General features: G+C 40.8%; 1 protein-coding gene across 3 annotated transcripts in view; it reads left to right on the forward strand.

Annotated features, from left to right (window-relative positions):
• Positions 1–18,512, forward strand: part of syngap1b (synaptic Ras GTPase activating protein 1b) — a 206,736-nt gene that overhangs the window by 170,622 nt on the left and 17,602 nt on the right. For 2 of the 3 annotated variants that reach the window (XM_087848482.1, XM_087848484.1), the window contains 9 exons: positions 1,927–2,071; positions 2,226–2,462; positions 2,820–3,021; positions 5,082–5,284; positions 7,093–7,294; positions 7,630–8,265; positions 11,899–12,333; positions 12,611–12,784; positions 13,180–13,391. In XM_087848482.1, the coding sequence (XP_087704608.1) occupies positions 1,927–2,071; positions 2,226–2,462; positions 2,820–3,021; positions 5,082–5,284; positions 7,093–7,294; positions 7,630–8,265; positions 11,899–12,333; positions 12,611–12,784; positions 13,180–13,391 (2,446 nt within the window). The remainder of the gene's footprint in view (positions 1–1,926; positions 2,072–2,225; positions 2,463–2,819; positions 3,022–5,081; positions 5,285–7,092; positions 7,295–7,629; positions 8,266–11,898; positions 12,334–12,610; positions 12,785–13,179; positions 13,392–18,512) is intronic. The other variant, XM_087848483.1, reaches the window with a different exon arrangement.

The following is an 18,512-nucleotide window of genomic DNA, read 5'->3' on the forward strand; positions in this document are numbered from 1 at the left end:
TTTTCAACTTATTCGCGGCACTCAAACTTGTGTCTTTTTTGCACTGCTGTGTGGAGTTTGATGATATATTGAATTATGTGATTATCCGAGCTCAGCACAAGTCTGTTGGCGGTGAGATCAAGAAGCAGCTCTCCTCAAAAGGCGAGAAATACGACTTCCTGAGAGGAAGCAACGAGCTCGATATGTTGTTATCGTTGGCCTGGTTTCATTAATGAATGTTTGCTTGAGTTCATACAAAATCGAGAACTTATTTAACATAATTGTATTCAGCCGTCATTATTCTGGATCGTAGGATGAACATGAAGACTTCAGTGTCTTATGGACAACTTGAGCTTCATGGCAGTGGCCATTTGGTTTTAACAGGCTAAAAGTGATCATATTTAGATAAGAGGGTGGAATAAAGTGATCAGTGTGCACCAGCTGGCTTCATTATCAGGATGTACTTTGAAATAATAATAAGTAACATACAAATAAAATACTATCATTTCATTCAATAACGCTACAGACACCTTAAATGGGCGATTAATACAATAAATAACACAATCCATCGAATATTTCATAACTTTAAGCCCTAATTAAACTTAAACTTTATCAAATTTAAAAAGGTGGGTAAAAAAACAGCATAAAATAAAAGTTAAATAAAGCTAAGCTACCGCCAAGTAAACAATGATATATAGGATAACATAAACAGTTTCTCAGTAAAGTTTTCTCTTAATTTTCTAACACTGAGTGCATTCAATGCTTTGGTGTTCATAAAGGTAGTGCACAGTAGTGTAGAGGGACAGACAGTTTCTCCAGAGATTTACAGTAAGTTCTAAGTGCTCGTAATAATAATACTACAGTGCAGCAGTAGTAGTAGTCAGCAGTCCATTTCTGAGAATTGTTTTCTATATGCCATATTGGTATGAAAATGGCCTGTATTTGTATAGCGCTTTACTAGTCCCTAAGGACCCCAAAGCGCTTTACATATCCAGTCATTCACCCATTCACACACTGGTGATGGCAGCTACGTTGTAGCCACAGCCGCCCTGGGCCGCACTGACAGAGGCGAGGCTGCCGGACACTGGCGCCACCGGGCCCTCTGACCACCACCAGTAGGCAACGGGTGAAGTGTCTTGCCCAAGGACACAACGACCGAGACTGTCCAAGCCGGGGCTCGAACCGGCAACCTTCCGATTACAAGGTGAACTCCCAACTCTTGAGCCACGATCGCCTCAAAAATGCTTTTTTAAATTTTTTTTTAAATGTTTATTTATAAGATTTTAAGTTCAAAGTTACATAACGTCACACCAGACAAAGGACATAAGATTCAAAAACAATAACATTTAAGCACAGAAAAAGAAAAAAGAAAACAAAGAAACCAAACACAACAACAAAAAAAACCCAAACAGGAAAACAGGAAAGAAAAGGAAAAAAATAAAAACAAAATAAATAAATAAAAATACACCAGTTAGCCAGTACAAATCAAAAGTTCAAAAGAAACACCATTGTCCAAAGAAGATGATCTTCTGTGTGAGGTTAGACAGGGCAACAGAGAGTTCACCAAGACCAGAAGATGTGGGAAACATGTCCAGGAAGGAATCAGGGTGCAGTTTCACACAAACACAAAGTGCAGTCAAATGGGTTAAAGTTTATGTTAAATTCCCATTAATATGATTGAGAAAAGGGCCCCAGATTTCGACAAACTTAAAATGGGTGTCAGCCATCAAAAATACTTTGAGCTAAAAGTAACAACTACTGTTGTAATTTGCTGTTGGCCAATAAGACAGCTCCTCACCTACGACTACTTAAACAGCACAGTGTGGTAGTGTGGCAATGCTCGGTTTGTTGTCTCATAATTGATTTCTTTCGCATTAATCTTGTTGTGGATGTTGTTTTCTTTATTAATCACACTGAAACTTGTTGCTAATGAAATGTCACTTGCAGGGGAGTTCATAAGGGCCTTGTATGAGTCAGAAGAAAATTGTGAAGTTGACCCCATGAGAATACCACCCTCTGTATTACCAGACCACCAAGCCAATCTTCGAATGTGCTGTGAATTGGCACTCTGCAAGATTGTTAATTCCCATTGGTGAGTAGTTAATAATGCAAAAAAGCAACTCCTTTACTAGACTGTGTTTATTTCTCTTCGCTATAATAAAGATGCATGAGGCTTTTAAACAGCTTCTCGGTGGAATATCTAAATGTACCTAGTTTGTCCTGAAACCTTTTATGTTGCATTATAGTGTGTTCCCTCGAGAGCTGAAGGAAGTCTTTGCCTCCTGGCGAGTGCGCTGTGCTGAGAGGGGTCGAGAAGACATCGCTGACCGCCTCATCAGCGGTTCTCTTTTCCTGCGCTTCCTGTGTCCTGCCATCATGTCGCCATCGCTTTTCAACCTCACCCAGGAGTATCCAGATGAGCAGACATCACGCACTCTCACCCTCATCGCTAAAGTAGTGCAAAACCTGGCTAACTTCTCCAAGTCAGTTTTATTTCATTTCATTCATTTATTTAACTTTATGAAAAGGATTTGTGTTTTTTAATCCATGTATTTAGGGAAGGAAAAAAGCTGACCATCAATGACAAAAACAAATAAATAAATGAATTTATGCATTTAATTGTTTGATTTTTCGTCTTTACAGTGCCCAAAACTATTAAAAATTTGAGCTTTGATACAAAAACAGTTGAAATTAATGACATTTATTTGAAAAAACTATTATTAAATCAAAGATTATGAGTGTAGCTACAATTTAATTTCACTGCTAAAATATTTTACTACCACTTTCCCTGTCACACACATGTGTCCTCCCTGCCCTGTTCTGTCTGTTCTCACCTGCAGGTTTGGAAGCAAAGAGGAGTACATGTGTTTCATGAATGAGTTTTTAGAAATGGAGTGGGGCTCCATGCAGCAGTTCCTCTACGAGATCTCCAACCTGGACAGTGTCAGCAATGCAGGCGCTTTTGAGGGCTACATCGACCTGGGCAGGGAGCTGTCTATACTGCACAGTCTCCTCTGGGAGGTCATGGCTCAACTCAGCAAGGTAAACACAAAGCATCGTATCTGTTGTTATAAACTGCAACCATACCAGTAAAAATCAAATGATTTTTACCAGTACCTGCAACTCAGAGACTACTTTTCAAAGGAAGTACGAAGTTCGCGTACGTCTTATGGCATGCTGAATTGCGTAATTAAATCATACAGGGGCCTCCAATTCAAGGAAATTTCTGTACTATATAAAAACCTAAGAGAGAACACGGCAACATCAACTGAATACATAAAAAAGAAACGGGAGCAGGAAATAAAAACTGATATCTCAACTGAGGAATGGTTAGATATGTGTGAAACCCAGAACACAACGACTAACTCAAGATGCTACGGAGCCCCGCAGGGGACATGGGAGAAAAAAAAATTAAGACGGACTTTTGCGAGATCTCGCAAAACTAACTCGGGATCTCGCAAAACTAACTCGGGATCTCGCAAAAGTTTTGCGAGATCTCGCAAAAGTTTTAGCCGTATTCTTCCCATTAGCTTGAAGCTAACGGGAGGTCTCGACCTCCCGTTAGCTTCAAGCTAATGGGAGGTCGAGACCTACTACAGCCGGGAAGAACACCGCTTTCCCGGCACATTGTGCCTCGACCGTCCGGTCGGCTTCGAGCTAGCGTCCGAAGAATGCGGCTAAAACATTTGCGAGATCTCGCAAAACAAACTCGAGATCCCGAGTTTGTTTTGCGAGATCCCGAGTTTGTTTTGCGAGATCTCGCAAAAGTTTTGCGAGATCCCGAGTTAGTTTTGCGAGATCTCGCAAAAGTCCGTCTTAATTTTTTTTTCTCCCATGTCCCCTGCGGGGCTCCGTAAGATGCTGGAGAGAATTTGGATGGAAACATCTTGCTCGATTCTTTATTACACCAAAAATCAAAAGTAAACAGACTCAAGACAGTTTGCCATGCTGGAGAAGATGTGGTAACATGGAAGCACACCATACGCACGTGTTTTGGGAGTGCCTGAAACTGCATAATTTTTGGAAGAACATGACTCTTGTAATAGGCAATATCTTGGGCTATGAATTACCACACAATTTTAAAACTGTATATCTTGGGAATATTAGAGAGTATGTTATGTACGACGACTTGTATTTGACAAAGATCCTGTCGATAGCTGCAAAGAAAGCTATAACAAGAAACTGGTACAAACTGGATCCGCCTTCTTCAAAAGACTGGTTAAATATTGTTGGAGAAATCTATGCAATGGAAAAAATGACTTACATTCTCAGATTAAAGGAAGATATTTTCGTTGCTAAGTGGGAGAAGTGGACATTATATGGCACCAAGCAAAATTAATGAACGAACAAAACATTTAAGGTCTATAACTCTGTATATCTATTGATGCTTGCCCGTATAAAAGTACGTATGTATGCTGCGGAGTAAAGGCAGGTATGCATACGGTAGTTGATTAGAATTGGCACCCACACCTTTTGTTCGCTTTAGTTCTGTTTGTTTTGACTGTGTGCTTGCATGGTTATTTCTCCTGTAATGCAATACATGTCTGTGTTTAAACTGTGACAAAACTATCAATAAAATTACAGTGTCAAAAAAAAAAATCAAATGATATGTCAAAAAAATCCATAGTGGGTTATTTATCGCTACAGTAACCTACTATAGTCATCAAAGTAGTCGTTTCATATGTAATAATACTGCTGCTCTGGAACTGGAAAACAACGTTGTACTTTCTCACATGCAAGTGAAATAATGTCATAAAATAAGTAAAAGTAAAAACTAAACATAATTACAGTTTAAATTGAATTGCCAGAGTTCAGTTGGTAACATTCTGATAACACAGTACATCGCTTACATTGTGCAGCCAGACTAAGCCGTGCTGAGATTCGATGTGTAATTTTAGGATTTTAAAAGCTGCATCTAAAAAAAATGTCTTGTTCTCTCACCTCAAATGTTTCACAAAATCAGACTCCATGTGATTACATTTCCAGTGCGTGGTGAATGAAGATGGACGTACTGAAAAACACTTACATTAGATTACACAAAAATGTTTTTAATGAATATGTAGCTAAAGTGCTATTTCTTTTTGTTTTCCCTCCAACAACAGGATGCCATCATCAAACTGGGTCCTTTGCCTCGTCTCCTGAATGACATCAGCATGGCCTTGCGTAACCCACACCTCCAGAGGCAGCCCAGCCATCAGACAGACAGAGAGCCCGGGAGACAGTCGGACAGGCTGCTGTCACGGCCCAGCTTCAGCAGGGGCATCTCATCTGAGTTCCAAAATCTCATGATGAGGGATCTTAATAGGTAGGAACATTCGAGACTTTAAACAGTTTCAAAGGCTGAAACCTTAGTTGTTTTCACAGAGCGTCAAGAGAATAAAATCCAGAAGATGTTCTTTTTAAGTGATGCAGTTTCCCACTACTGGAAATACTTTTGCAAAGGACATCCATCGTCTGACTGCATCTTACAATCGCCTTCTTGTGGTTACCATTGCCAAGTAAAGTCTAGGAAAGTTTGGGGCTGCAGTGCATATTTGAAAAAGTCTTTCAACAAATGCTTCTTTTCTCATTGTTGTGCAATAGTAGGTAAAAATACTACAGGAGATGTGGCTCTTTTTTTCTGCACTACATTTATGTAACAGCTGGAGATACTTTTTTTTTTTAACTAATTTTTTTCAATGAAAAAGCTGTGTCATTATTTTAAAATGCAGAGCGCTGCTTAAGAAAACTGGCCTTGAACCTTTTTGCATGCAGCCTTGTTTTTTCTGTCTAGCGCCACATGGCAACTTTTGCTTGCCTAAGGCTGTATCCCAATTCAGGGTCTGCAGCCTTAAAGTTTGCAGCCTCAACGATCCTCAAGGGCCGCGTACTTAAAGACCGCTAAGGCCGGAAGTGCGAGGCTTGTGAAATGGGACGGTCTAGCCTCCGTTGCGCTGCCCAGGTTGCCTAGCAACCATGATACTAACAGCTAGAAACGTTTCATACAGCTTTGTTTGACAGAAATGAAGGAGAAAATCTTTTGTTCATTTGTTTGTTTGTTTCTACATGAGCTTTGATCATTCTCTGTAAGATTAAGCTCAGCTATTGAACGGCGTATATTTTAAAGTAAAGGCTTTAAAACCAAGTTAATACAAACGTCACTAATGTCACATAACTTTGCCGACATGTGGCCAACAGTAATGTTTTAATGTTCTTCGTTATTAAACATTTGCACATGGATAAGTGACATAATATTCAGTACTTACTTAAAGTTTACTCTTCGGCCGCCCTTCATCCGCCGTTTTTTTCGGCAAAATTATCCACACCCACCGTCGCGCTATGCATTCTGGGATATGTTGGGCCACGAAGTCTACACCGCCACATCCTTAAAATTCAGGGAAATGAAGGACGCATTTGAGGGCCGCATTTCGAGCAGCCTTCGAATTGGGACAGCCTTCGTCGCGTCACGGTGACGTAATCGGCCTTAAAATGCGGCCTTTAAGGCTGCAGACCCTGAATTGGGATACAGCCTAGATCTCCGCGGAGAGACATCTTACTAAGGTTTAATTTAAATAACATTTTAAGGTAACAACATCCAACAAAATGTTTCCAAAAGCCTAAAATTAGAGGAAGAAAATACAGATTTTTGCAGCAGAACTTTCCCCTACCCTCTTACTCGTAATTGTAATCAGATTAATCCACTTCAGATTGTTCCAGTGACTCTATAGAGGGGATTTCAGCTTTATGTTCAGAACCACTGAACTTAACACTGCATAAAACTGGGTAAAAATAGTCAGCATGACTAGAGCAAGATGGAGAAGATATTTAATTCATGTTTATGTAATTGTGGCAGCTTACATATGTTCAAGGACCTTCTCGCCCTTTCCACACACCGCACGTTTGCTTGTTACATTGAATTTAGTTATAGATAAAAGCCTGATAGAGTGATACATCCTAGTTTAATAACAGAGGAAGCATTCAGTCTTGATTTTAACCAACTGAAGAAACGATTCAGATGCTTCTTCCAGCGCTGTTGCAATCATAATAATATAGCGTCTAAATAAACTGTTCATAGGGGAAGAGTGTAGAGTTTGTTAGACTCGGGCCTCACCTCCTGTTTCTGCTGTTCTCCAGCTCTATAGATATCACCCGTTTGCCTTCCCCTACATCCACCGGAGGGGTCATGCCATCTCGTACCCAGATGAGTTTTCAGGACCGTGACCATCCTCATCGAGCATCCTCCAAAGACATGTTTTACGTATCACGCCCTCCCCTGGCCCGATCCAGCCCAGCGTACTGCACGAGCAGCTCGGATATCACAGAACCTGATCCTAAGGTGAGTTTTACCACACTGACTCGGGGAATCACCATCTCATCCGCTAGGTTTACCTTTATCAAGGTGAGATTAGTATGACGTGCATGTTGGTCATACTGTAAGAATCTGCCATCGTGTGATCGAGGCTCTAGTATATCATGACATCTGCTTTTTTCCCACTGATTCACCACGCAACTCATCCTAGCGGTATTTCCTGGGAAATACTTTGATGCATTCCGATAACCAGGCAGGCCTCGCGGTAAAAACACCCGCACCACCCTCACCCATCATCCGTGGCCACCTAACATAAGCAATAACAGGGGGCACACTAGCCTCTCATATCCCTTATTATTTAGGTGCTCAGTGTCAATAAAAGCGTATCTATGATGGACCTCCAGGATTCCCGAATGAACAGCGTGTCTAACCTGCAGTCGGTGGACATGCTCAACTCCTCCCAGGCCTCCATCGCCGGTATGGGCAGCTTCGGCGGGCTGAGCAGCGGAGGCGGTGGCGGCCTGGGGTCGGGCCTGAGCAGCCAGCTGCGGGCCGGTGGGAGGTTGTCAGCTGGCTCCGGCGGCTCCAGCATGTCCGGTGGCCTCCGGCTGAGCCAGCTGAGCCAGATGGGCACCACCACCGACTCGCTATCCCAGCAGCAGCAACAGCAGGCCGCCGCCATGCGCTACCCGCTTTCCTTCCAGAATCCCCTCTTTCATCTGGCGACTGCTGATGGGCCTCAACAGCAACAGCTCCATCACCAGCACAGCCGGGCTCAACCCCCCGCACCCCTTCTCCTGGCCCCAGAGCCCGAACCCTCTCACCAGTCCTACATCCCACAGTTCGCCCATGGAGGGTTCTCTCGCAGTGAGGATCTGTCCACCCTCAGGACCAGGGACGGTCACCTGGGACAACCCAGCATCATCCACTCACATAGCTACAGTGACGACTACAGCAGGGCTGACTATGGACGCAGGCAGATGTCCATGCATATGCAGGTAAATGGACTCCCACTGTATTTCTGTAATGTCATAAATTCGCTATGTAATAATGTTTACATGTGAAACGGTATTACTATAGATGTTGAATTAGTATTTTCATTATGCACAAAGGATAAAAAAGGAACAATGTTATAGACATTGATTAAAAAAATATAATCACAGTCTCAAAACTTGAGCTTCAGTTTTTTTGTACAAACCAGACTAAAAAATCCCAAAATGCTCTAAAATAAACACCAAAGATTTTCTAACTTGAAAACAGTAAATTATGAATCATTGATAATTAAATTTATTTTTTATTTATTTATTTATTTTTAGAAAGAGGGGCAATACATATTAATGAACATTTTAACACATGTAAATATGACAGATTATAGCCTTGGGCTAATTTCCATCTGCAGACCCTCTGGCAGGTTGGTGTTAAACACAAGTTAGTAAAAACATACAGAGACACTATTTACAGGTCATGTGACAAGGACAAAAACAGTGATCACATTATACTAGAACAAACAATGACAAGGAGAGTGGACACAGAGGACAGTATAGATAACAATAACAGAAACACATCAATTATATTGCACAAACCCCAGTATCGTACATGCCCTGACTGTCGTGATATTGCGTTCACCCATTGCACTAACAGTTGTTTCCCTTTTTGTAATACACTAACTCTTTGGTTTGGTTCCAGAAGATTGTTTAATTCCACTCTAATCAATTTGTTGTGAAAGTCCTTCAGTGAGTATGCTTCATACCTCTTTTGCTCTGAAGCAGTGCCAGTGCTTTCTCTAGAACCTGATAAAAAAGACTGGAACCATAAAATTGCTGAGCCCAGCCCAGTGGCTGGGAGAGGCTACTGCAGAAAAATCAGTGATGATTCAAAAATGCGGCTGTGATTTTCTCCTGGAATGTAGTGGATATGTAATTGTTCACATGTTAAGCAAAATGTGGGCCGGTTTATAAAGCGCAGATCAACGTAGCCACCGTGATGTCACCGATAGATTTGCAATGATCTGTTTTCATCTTAGCAAGCTTAGACATCACACGAACTTCATGTTTTGATCAGTAAGACCTGAAACTATCAACTAGGCCCAAAAACTTTTGAACATGTTTACTGAAACCCCCAAAAATTGGGCCTTTCTTTGACAGTGGAGCCGAGCTTTAAGAGTCAATCACCAAAAAGATCTCTTTATTCCAACATTTATTAGGAATATATAATATATATTAATTGATAATATATAATTCTGATTCTGATTTGCAGTTTTTCTTCATCTAGTGTGACGGTAACACACTTTCTTTTAGGGATGAGCTTAAGACATGACGCCATCATAAGAAGTCATGACGAAGTCTTCTTGTCACAAAGTCACAAGTCTTTGGGAATGTTTATGATTGTTGTCATTAAGTGTCACGGTGTCATTTTTATTACAAAGTTACATTGATTGATATGTCTTTGTGATGACAGCTTGACATTAACCGGGACAACGTAAACATGTCATAAACATGGCGTACCGGGTCAAACTTGAAAAAGTGTCTCGCTTTTTGCATTACATCACATTACATTACATCACACATCACACTGCAGGAGCACCAATGTAAAAGCCAAAACACCACAAGTTGCCTCATCCAACAAGGGGCTGCATTGGTTCTGTCAATTCCCAGTTTTACCCAATCTAGGAAGCTAAGCAGAATCAGGCCTGGTTAGTACTTGGATCCTTGAGTGGCTGGTGCTGATACCAGGTGCTGTAAGCTGGAATTTGATTGGGTAAAGTGGGTTGTCCTTTTATTGGAGGGTTAGTGGATGAATCTTCAGCCCATCTGGTCTGTGCTTGAGCAAGATACTGAGCTAGAATAAAGCACTGGAGCTAACTGAAGATTTAGATGGGCCCTTGGAGTAGTCAGTAGAATTATTAAAGCAATGCAATTAATTTAAATTAAATTCAATTTGTTTTATATGGCCCCAAATTACAACAACAGTCACCTCAAGGTGCGTAATATTGTAAGGTAAAGTGCTTCATTCACTGCTTCACAGTGAATGGGTTAAATCCAGAGAGGAATTTCCCCACAGGGATCAATAAAGTATACATTATTATTATTAAAGATACAATGGGGCGCTATGGAGCCGCGGACCAAGATGGCAGCATAACGTGGTTGCTCCGTGTAACCTGCATTAAAAACCCAGAACAACCCAAAACTAGAAACTTAACTGCTATTGGAAAACGTCAAAAACGACTAATCTCAAGGACTGTGATATTTTCACCCGAAAACGCGGTTCCCAAAAACCAGTTAAAACCGATATTTTGGCAACGCCTGAAAACAGCGAGGGAGCTGCTAGCGCTAGTAGCATGGGTGACCTTAGCCAGTGTTGCCAACTCCTCAGTAAGGAAAATCGCTATTGGCTGTCCTAAAAGTCGCTAAATGACGTCATCACCTAATTTGCATAATTGGTCATGCTAATGTAATTGTAACCTACGTTGTTGGAGAGAGAAATAACATCGTGGAAGAGACATAAAGTGAGTAAAAAACGTCCTAAATGCATTTAGAGTTTATTTAGAACTACAAATTAAATTTCTTTTAGCAATTATTGTTTTTTTTAATGTCACAATTCCAACCCTGCTCCTTTATCCGGGCTTGAACCGGCAAAAGTGACCCGAAATAGGCGCTCTGGTGGAGTTACTGTGTGTGTGTGTTTATAAGTAGTTTTAAACCTTGTGATCCACAAAACAGCATAACAGTAAAAGAAGAACTGATTGCGTTGCTGTCAGTGCGGGAGCAGCGGCTTCGCTCATGCGTGATTCATTTGCAGTTGTGACGCACAGGCGTGAACATCTCCTGCCCTGATAGCAGCTGGGGGAGGACTATCCTCCGCCCGTGAGCGCTGTAGCACGGGTGAGGTCCCCACGGCAGCACCGCTGCTTGTTGAGAGTAAAAGCGTTACGCGCTTTCACGTCAAAAAGTTGTCATAAATAAGTCTCCAATAACACCAGAAAAAGTCGCTGGATTTGTCGCTAGTCGCCTTTTAGGAAAAAAAAGTCGCTAAGGGGGCCTGAAAACTCGCTAAATATAGCGACAAAGTCGCTAAGTTGGCAACACTGACCTTAGCACGGTGTTAGCTGAACTTCAGTCGTTGCGCTTCGAGTTTAGTGTATTCGGAACTAAACTGGACAGCATAGATAACTGTATGGGCGAAATGACGAAGTCAGTTGCTGCATTGGAGACAAACATGACGGAGGTAAAGATACTACAATAATACAGAGAAAACTCCAACAATCAAATGACCCCCTATGAGCAAGCACTTTAGCAACAGTGGGAATAAAAAACTCCCTTTTAACAGGAAGAAACGTCCAGCAGAACTCGGCTCAGGGAGGTGCAGCCATCTGTTGCGATTGGTTGGGGGGAGGTGAGGGAGACAAGGCAAAAGGCACACTGTGGAAGAGATGAATAATAACTCCATATTTCTACTGTTACATCACCTTCATAGACTGAATCTCAAAATGCTTGAAACACATCAATTCATCATTCGAACTGAACTTCTGTATTTGAGGCAACTTACCCGAGCGTGGCAACCCACTGAATTTTTTTCCAATCTGATAAGTGAATTAGTATAAATGTTAATTTATCATTCACGTGTTTTTCAAGGATAATCTCCAACAGCAACAAATGATGGGCATGGCCTCCCAGACGGGAACCTCCCATTCCTCCCTGGCCACCACACCTCCCTCCACAGTCCAACCTATGCGCCAGAGTTCTGTTGCTCCGCCTCCCACCCAGCGTGTCAAATCCCAGACCTCCCATCAGCTGTCCGTCAGCGCAGCTGCTGCACCCTCTGCTCCTGCAAAAACTAGGCCGCAAAGCGGAAACCTTCTCCAGTCGCCGGAATCCGGCTACGGCAGGCAGCATGGGCCCCGGCAGCTCTCCGTCAAAGACAACACTGCCCCGGGCCTGCCCCACCAGCAGAGCTCTGTCAGGGAAAGCCAGAGTCCGCAGGGAACCACCAGTCAGAGCACTCAACAGTCACCACAGCAGCAGCCTCAGCAACAGCAGCACCTGCTCAAACCCACGATGAGCAAACAGGTAACTGCTGCACACTCTCCTAATATCTAACTTATCTATATTTATTTTCTTTCACACCTGTGCTCACAGCTATTTGTCAACAACAACGTGTAAGATGTCAGGGTTTAGCTTATCTAGGGGATAAAACTGACATTCAAGATTAAGAGCTTGGGAGCCACCAGGGCTCGTGTAGCACTGAGGCTTTTTGGGTAACATCGTGCACCAAATTTATGCAAGTGACTTTCACCCAATTAAAAATTCATATTCTCATATTCAGTGTGCTGACCTTTCTTCCCAGGGCTCCCAGACTCCGTCTACCCTCAATCCCCCAACGCCAGCCAATGAGCGGACGGTGGCCTGGGTCTCCAACATGCCTCATCTGTCCGCTGACATTGAAAGTTCTCGGATTGACCGTGAGGAATTCAAACTTAAGGAGTACTCAAAAAGCATGGATGAGTCACGCATGGATAGGGTAGGTTTCATTTTTAAGTATTTAATTAACATTTCAGTTGAAGTCAGAGGAACATTGAGTTATGTCTGTCACATGAGCAGATGGCACTCAGATTTGATCTTGACGCAGAAGTCCAGAGGTCTCAAACTGTGGGAAACAAAAGCCATGAGCCAAATGTTCAACTTGTTTGCATTATTTTTCTTTTTCTGCAGTTTGGTATATTTACTGTAGCTCAGCCTTTATAAAGGCAGCCGGCCTAATTTGAATATCTGGAGGTGGTTTCCAATGCTTTCATGAACGTGTTTAGAGAACTCAAATCCACCAGGCACTGCAGTGACCAAGAAAGCAAGGCATGTACGCACCAGCGTCGCAATAAACTGCTCTAATTTATCATTCTTTTCACATCTCTACCTCAGGTACGGGAGTACGAGGAGGAGATCAACTCCCTGAAGGAGCGCTTGATGATGTCCCACAAAAAGCTGGAGGAGTATGAACGGAGGCTCCTCACGCAGGAGCAGCAGACCAACAAGATCCTCCTACAGTACCAGAATCGTCTCGAGGACAGTGAGAGGAGGCTACGGCAGCAGCAAGTGGAGAAAGACTCCCAAATTAAAGGAATAATTAGCAGGTAAATGGAAGCTGTTGTTGGGATGGAGGGAAAAGACTTGTGGTCTTGTATAAGGAGGCCATTGGTGGGCCGTAGTCTTTCTTTTTCTTCTGTTACAGGGTTTTTGTGGAAAAAGGACCTTTTCTATAAAATTCTGATTGCTAGCATTAATTAAAAAGACTTCTTATACTTCTGCGGAGGACTCCACAGGACAGCGTTAGCATATTGGATTCTGTTTAACAGGATGAAACATGAAAATGAAGCAGTTGTTACTGGCAATATATACATCGCACATCGGAATAAGACTCTATTTACCAGAGGTTGTTATCTTGAAAAGAATATTACAAGATAAGGAGATTTCATAAAGCGCTGTAGCCTATGAGAAAGGATGGGAGCTTTATATTGCAAGCCAAAGCTGCAGACATGTAATGAGTGGCAAATTAAATAATAGACTGTAATGCAGAAGACAAAGATCTTTATCTTAGATAAGCATGCAGGAGATGTTCCCGTGGTGGTTGTTTCTCTTCAGCTTAGTTAAGCTGGACAAACGAGTCTTTGATTGTCCTCCGAGCTCTTGCCGTAGCAAATTTAAATGCAGTCATAACCTCCCAACATGCTTTATTTGTTATTCAAGAGCATCATATTTGGACAACTGCAGAGAACTCCAGCTGAGCCCTAATTTCTCGAGTGCTTGTGCAAAATTGTAATGGGGCTTTTATTGTCAGTGCAGTCTTAACTTTTATTGATCGCTCGCAAATTAAGCAGTTGATGGGAAAAAGGGTTGAGTATTGATCGTGTCTCAGTTGTATTTTTCAGGCACAAAAACCAAACATTTGCTGGGTTTTAAGGACTCCGTGAGCATTTTACGTGTGACCGCATATTAGCAACGGTGCATTTAATTTTGTTTTTATTTTTCAGTGAAAAGACACTTAAAACTACATGAAAATATTGCAGTGTTTTTTACATCTTATAATAGTCTGTGGTCTGCAACTGAAGGGTGGATAACTGTGACAGAGAATATTGCCACTTCTAATCCACTCCAGGAAAGAAGACTTGGAATGAAGACAGAGAGTCCTGCTCGTCTTTTATGGAAAAACATCTTAAAAGGCCTAACCTTGTATATAACCGCCATTAAAAACGTCCTCCTTTATCCTGTGCTGTCACACTCACCATCAGCTGTTTGTTTATGAACAAATCTGGATTTTGGGATCATGCAGGATGATTCCAGTTAGCAGAATTTTCAAACGATCCTCCCACGAGATTGCACCGTAAAAGCACAAAAGGATGGGGAGTTGTAAAACTTCAGAAACATGTCTGCACTTTTTAAACCAACTCAAAGAATTGTTTTGGACCTTCGGGCACCGGACTATGGAAGACCACGGTTTAATATCAGCTCTTCCATTTTAAATCAAGGTGAACCGTGTTCACTGAAGGACTGCTGATGTTTGTTTTTTTTACTTCTCCAGAGTGAACATGGGGACTAATACCTCTCTCTTTTTTTAACAACACATGATGTGAAATGAAGAGGGGAGAACATCAGAGACAAACCTGAATCAGTCGGTATAAAGGCATAAATGAGCTATGCCCTATACTACAGAAACTTTGTCAGAGCACTTAAAGCAAAACCCTTGATTACTGCTCCCCTGAAGTTAAAGCTTAAGGAGAGTGCTGTACACATGAAGCACAACGTGCAGTTATTAGCTGCTGTTTTCGAGGCTTAAACTTGTAACTTGTGGGACCTTTTATCATCTGACCACACAAGGATGAATTACAGTAAGTAGCAGATCTGGATGCTTCCGAGTCTATTTTACACACAATTCACTGAGCCAGCCCAGGTCATGCAGAGCATTGCAGCTCTAATGCACACACACGAGCAATGCAAATAATGTAGTAGACGTCCTGTTGATCGGACTTCAGAATATCAGTGAAATAACAAGTGCAACCATAGCCTTATGTTATGTTTCACCTTAAATTGACTTTTATGTTCAATTTTCACATTCAGATATATAAACATATATATATATATATATATTATGTTGATGCAAAAGCAAGCTCAGGTTCTGCTAATGGAGCCCTTAGTCGTGACCTTAATTTCATGGCTCCTGTGTAGGCTTGGAAAAAAAACCAACTCTTTATCTGCAGACCTAAAATACTCAGCGTTATGTTTCAAGTTTGAGAGATTTATTTTTTTCAGAGAAGCCTTAATGTTCTGTGCATAGAATTTGCTTTAAGCTCAGAGCAAATCCGACCTATGTCATTAGACCAGGTACACATTTTGTTCTCAACAATCTAATTTAAACCAAAGCCGAATATTGAGTTTTAGGTCATGCTAGGTTAAACACTGAATCCACTTTACCTGTAGCACTTGTATTTTTATTGTTTTCTTTAGGGTAGTTATTCCATTAGTTGGCTACAGGCGCTCATATTTTTTTTGTCAAAATACTTTAATTTTAAATATGAATGAAACTATTTATCTTCCCCGAGCTCTTTGCTGTGAACTGAAGAGATTTATATTGACGAGATGCATTGAATTTGCAGCAGAAAGGGGGCGAGGGGACTTAATGGTCTTAATTGCACCTGTCATAGTAATAATCTATTTTAACTATAACCCATAGCATAGTAAATTCAGTAACGCAAGAGCCATAATAATAGTAGTATAAGAAATGTGATGTATATGAATTCTATTGAGAGTGAGATTACTATTTTAACCTTGCAATAGCTAACTTTTTAGCAGGAGAAGCGCAATAACAGATGCAGCATGTGTCTGCGTGTGCTGTTTGTGCCGAATGCACATGCAGGATCCCGAGGTGTATTGTATGCATCTTGTGTAGATAACGAAACAGTGACTTCCTGCCAAAATCTTTTACCAGGTGCCATCTGCAGTATGTAAACATACAAAATATAGACCTGGAATACTGTAAAATGCAAAACACCACAGAGACAACATGACGACAATGACGTGAGCTTTTGACAGCAGTATGTTCTGCAAAATGTTGTTTTTTTTTTTATTGTTTATGGGTTGTTTTTTCTTTTCTTTTTTTTTGATGACCTGTATGGTGCTTGTGAACTTATCTGCATTTTAAATGAAAGATTGAAATTTATATTATTTATTAATTAAAGCAAAACTGACTTTCTCATCTCTGTATGATTTTTTTGCTGTAAATGCTTGGTATGATTTTGTTTTTGACCTGCAGTCCGTCATTGGTGGTGTCCGGTGACGTGGTGATCAGAATAGTTGTTTAAGAGAGTTAGACTGTCATTTAACTTATGCAGTTAAAATATGATTTAAGTATTAAAAGGAAAAAAACATATTCTTTTCTATTTATTTTCCCTCTCCAGAGTCTTAGATAATATTCTGGTGTCAGTATACCTGCCTCTCTTTGTAGCAAGCATATATTGATAGGCTGTATAGATTGTACAACAGCAGAAATTCTGTTTAAATCTTGCAAATGAATTCATAGTGGTGACGAGTTTTGGCTTGATGTGTGTGTGATTGACATGGCTTGTAGCAACAGCCAAGGGTTTTTGCTCACTTTCATATAGACCTGTGTCAAACAGTTGCGTTGTTCATTTTAAACAAATGCACTCAAAGAAGAATTTGGTTTAATGTGCGTTTTAACTGCATCCATTTGGATTGCATCGTTTTTACATAAATAAACAATGTGATCAATTTGATCCGTCAGTCAAATGTAAGTCAAACATACTGTTTTTTAAATGCATATTAACATGCTGTTCTGTACTGGGGACTTGGGTTGATTGCATGGTTGTTTTTGTATATTTAAAACACTTTTAGTTTACTTGTTTCGTTTATGTTTGACTGACAAAAAGACGTCGCTTTAATTTATGTTAAAATTATTTGTAATGTGCGATTAAAGTGCAGAGTAAGCTCAAATATGTCACGAGGTTGGGTTAAACTTGCCGTATCAACACAAATTAGATGTTATCAGGTAAGTTTACAAAAAATAGAGAGCATATATGCAGCTGCTGTTTGACCCAGGTCTGTCTTTCCTTTTGCTTTTCATTAACTTTACATCCTATTTGTCTTTTGCCTTTTTCCTCTGTAGCAAAATATTCAGACTTTGTGACCTCATGTTGGTACATACACGCATTGTTTTGACTAAATGTACGACTTGACCTCAAAAGCACACTACTTGAAGTACAACTGGATATATAACTTCTTTTTTTTCCTCTTCTTTTTGTAACATATCACCCACATGAATCATTGTCTGCCTTTTTGGAGTCATGTCAGAATCTTAATGCTGTATGCCCATGTTACATTCCATTGTTTTTCGGGACAGTGCTAATATTTCTGTGTGTGCTTATGATTGACTCTTTTCTTTTCCTTCTTCTCTTCTTTTGTAAAAAAAAAACCAACCAAACTCTCAACATTGTACATTATTTATGGAATAAAACATCCAAACGCTTATGTTTGAAACTTCACCTGTGGATTTTCGTTCTTTATTGTTGAACTCTGTGTTCTTAATAAAGTGATATGGATGTGGTGGAGGGGACTAGCTTTGAGTGACACAGCACGACTTGATTTGTGGTGTATTTATTCCTGCGTGGCGCCAATTAAATGTTCCTGTCAACTATTTGATTGGATTAGTGGCTTAATGAATGCACAAGTGACAATCTTCCACCTTGTTTTACTTTGACAAATTGACATGCGTTTGCAAGATTACTCAATAGTTGACTATTATAAAGGGATAACATTCCAACAGTCATGTTTCATGTTAAGAAAATAAAGGATGTTTCTTCTTCTGCTGTCAGCTACGATTAAAAAAAAATGGAAAACATGGAAAATCATGAAGGCGATGCATTGAAGTCTATGATGTTGAGAGGTCTTTCTTTATTCACGGTAACTTCTACTTGGCATTTACACCAAATGACAATATCCACAATCTAGCCAGTTGGCCAAGTAAGTGTAAGATAACGCTTTGTGAGAAATATCATTGAATGACTCTATCGCTGGCACTTGAATAATCATGAAAGCTGGGAAACCTGCACTGTTTGCTGGCTCATGAAAACTGCAGCCGGACTCTCGCTAGTATCTGCGAGCAGAGTCTTTGAAATGATTAGTCAAAGGATTTTTCCGCCTTGGTCAGTCCATGTTACGCAAGATGGGAAATTCCCTGGGGATGA

This window comes from Neolamprologus brichardi, chromosome 11 (genome assembly GCF_056152115.1).
Source record: "Neolamprologus brichardi isolate AB-2024 chromosome 11, ASM5615211v1, whole genome shotgun sequence".
Taxonomy (NCBI): Eukaryota; Metazoa; Chordata; class Actinopteri; order Cichliformes; family Cichlidae; genus Neolamprologus; species Neolamprologus brichardi.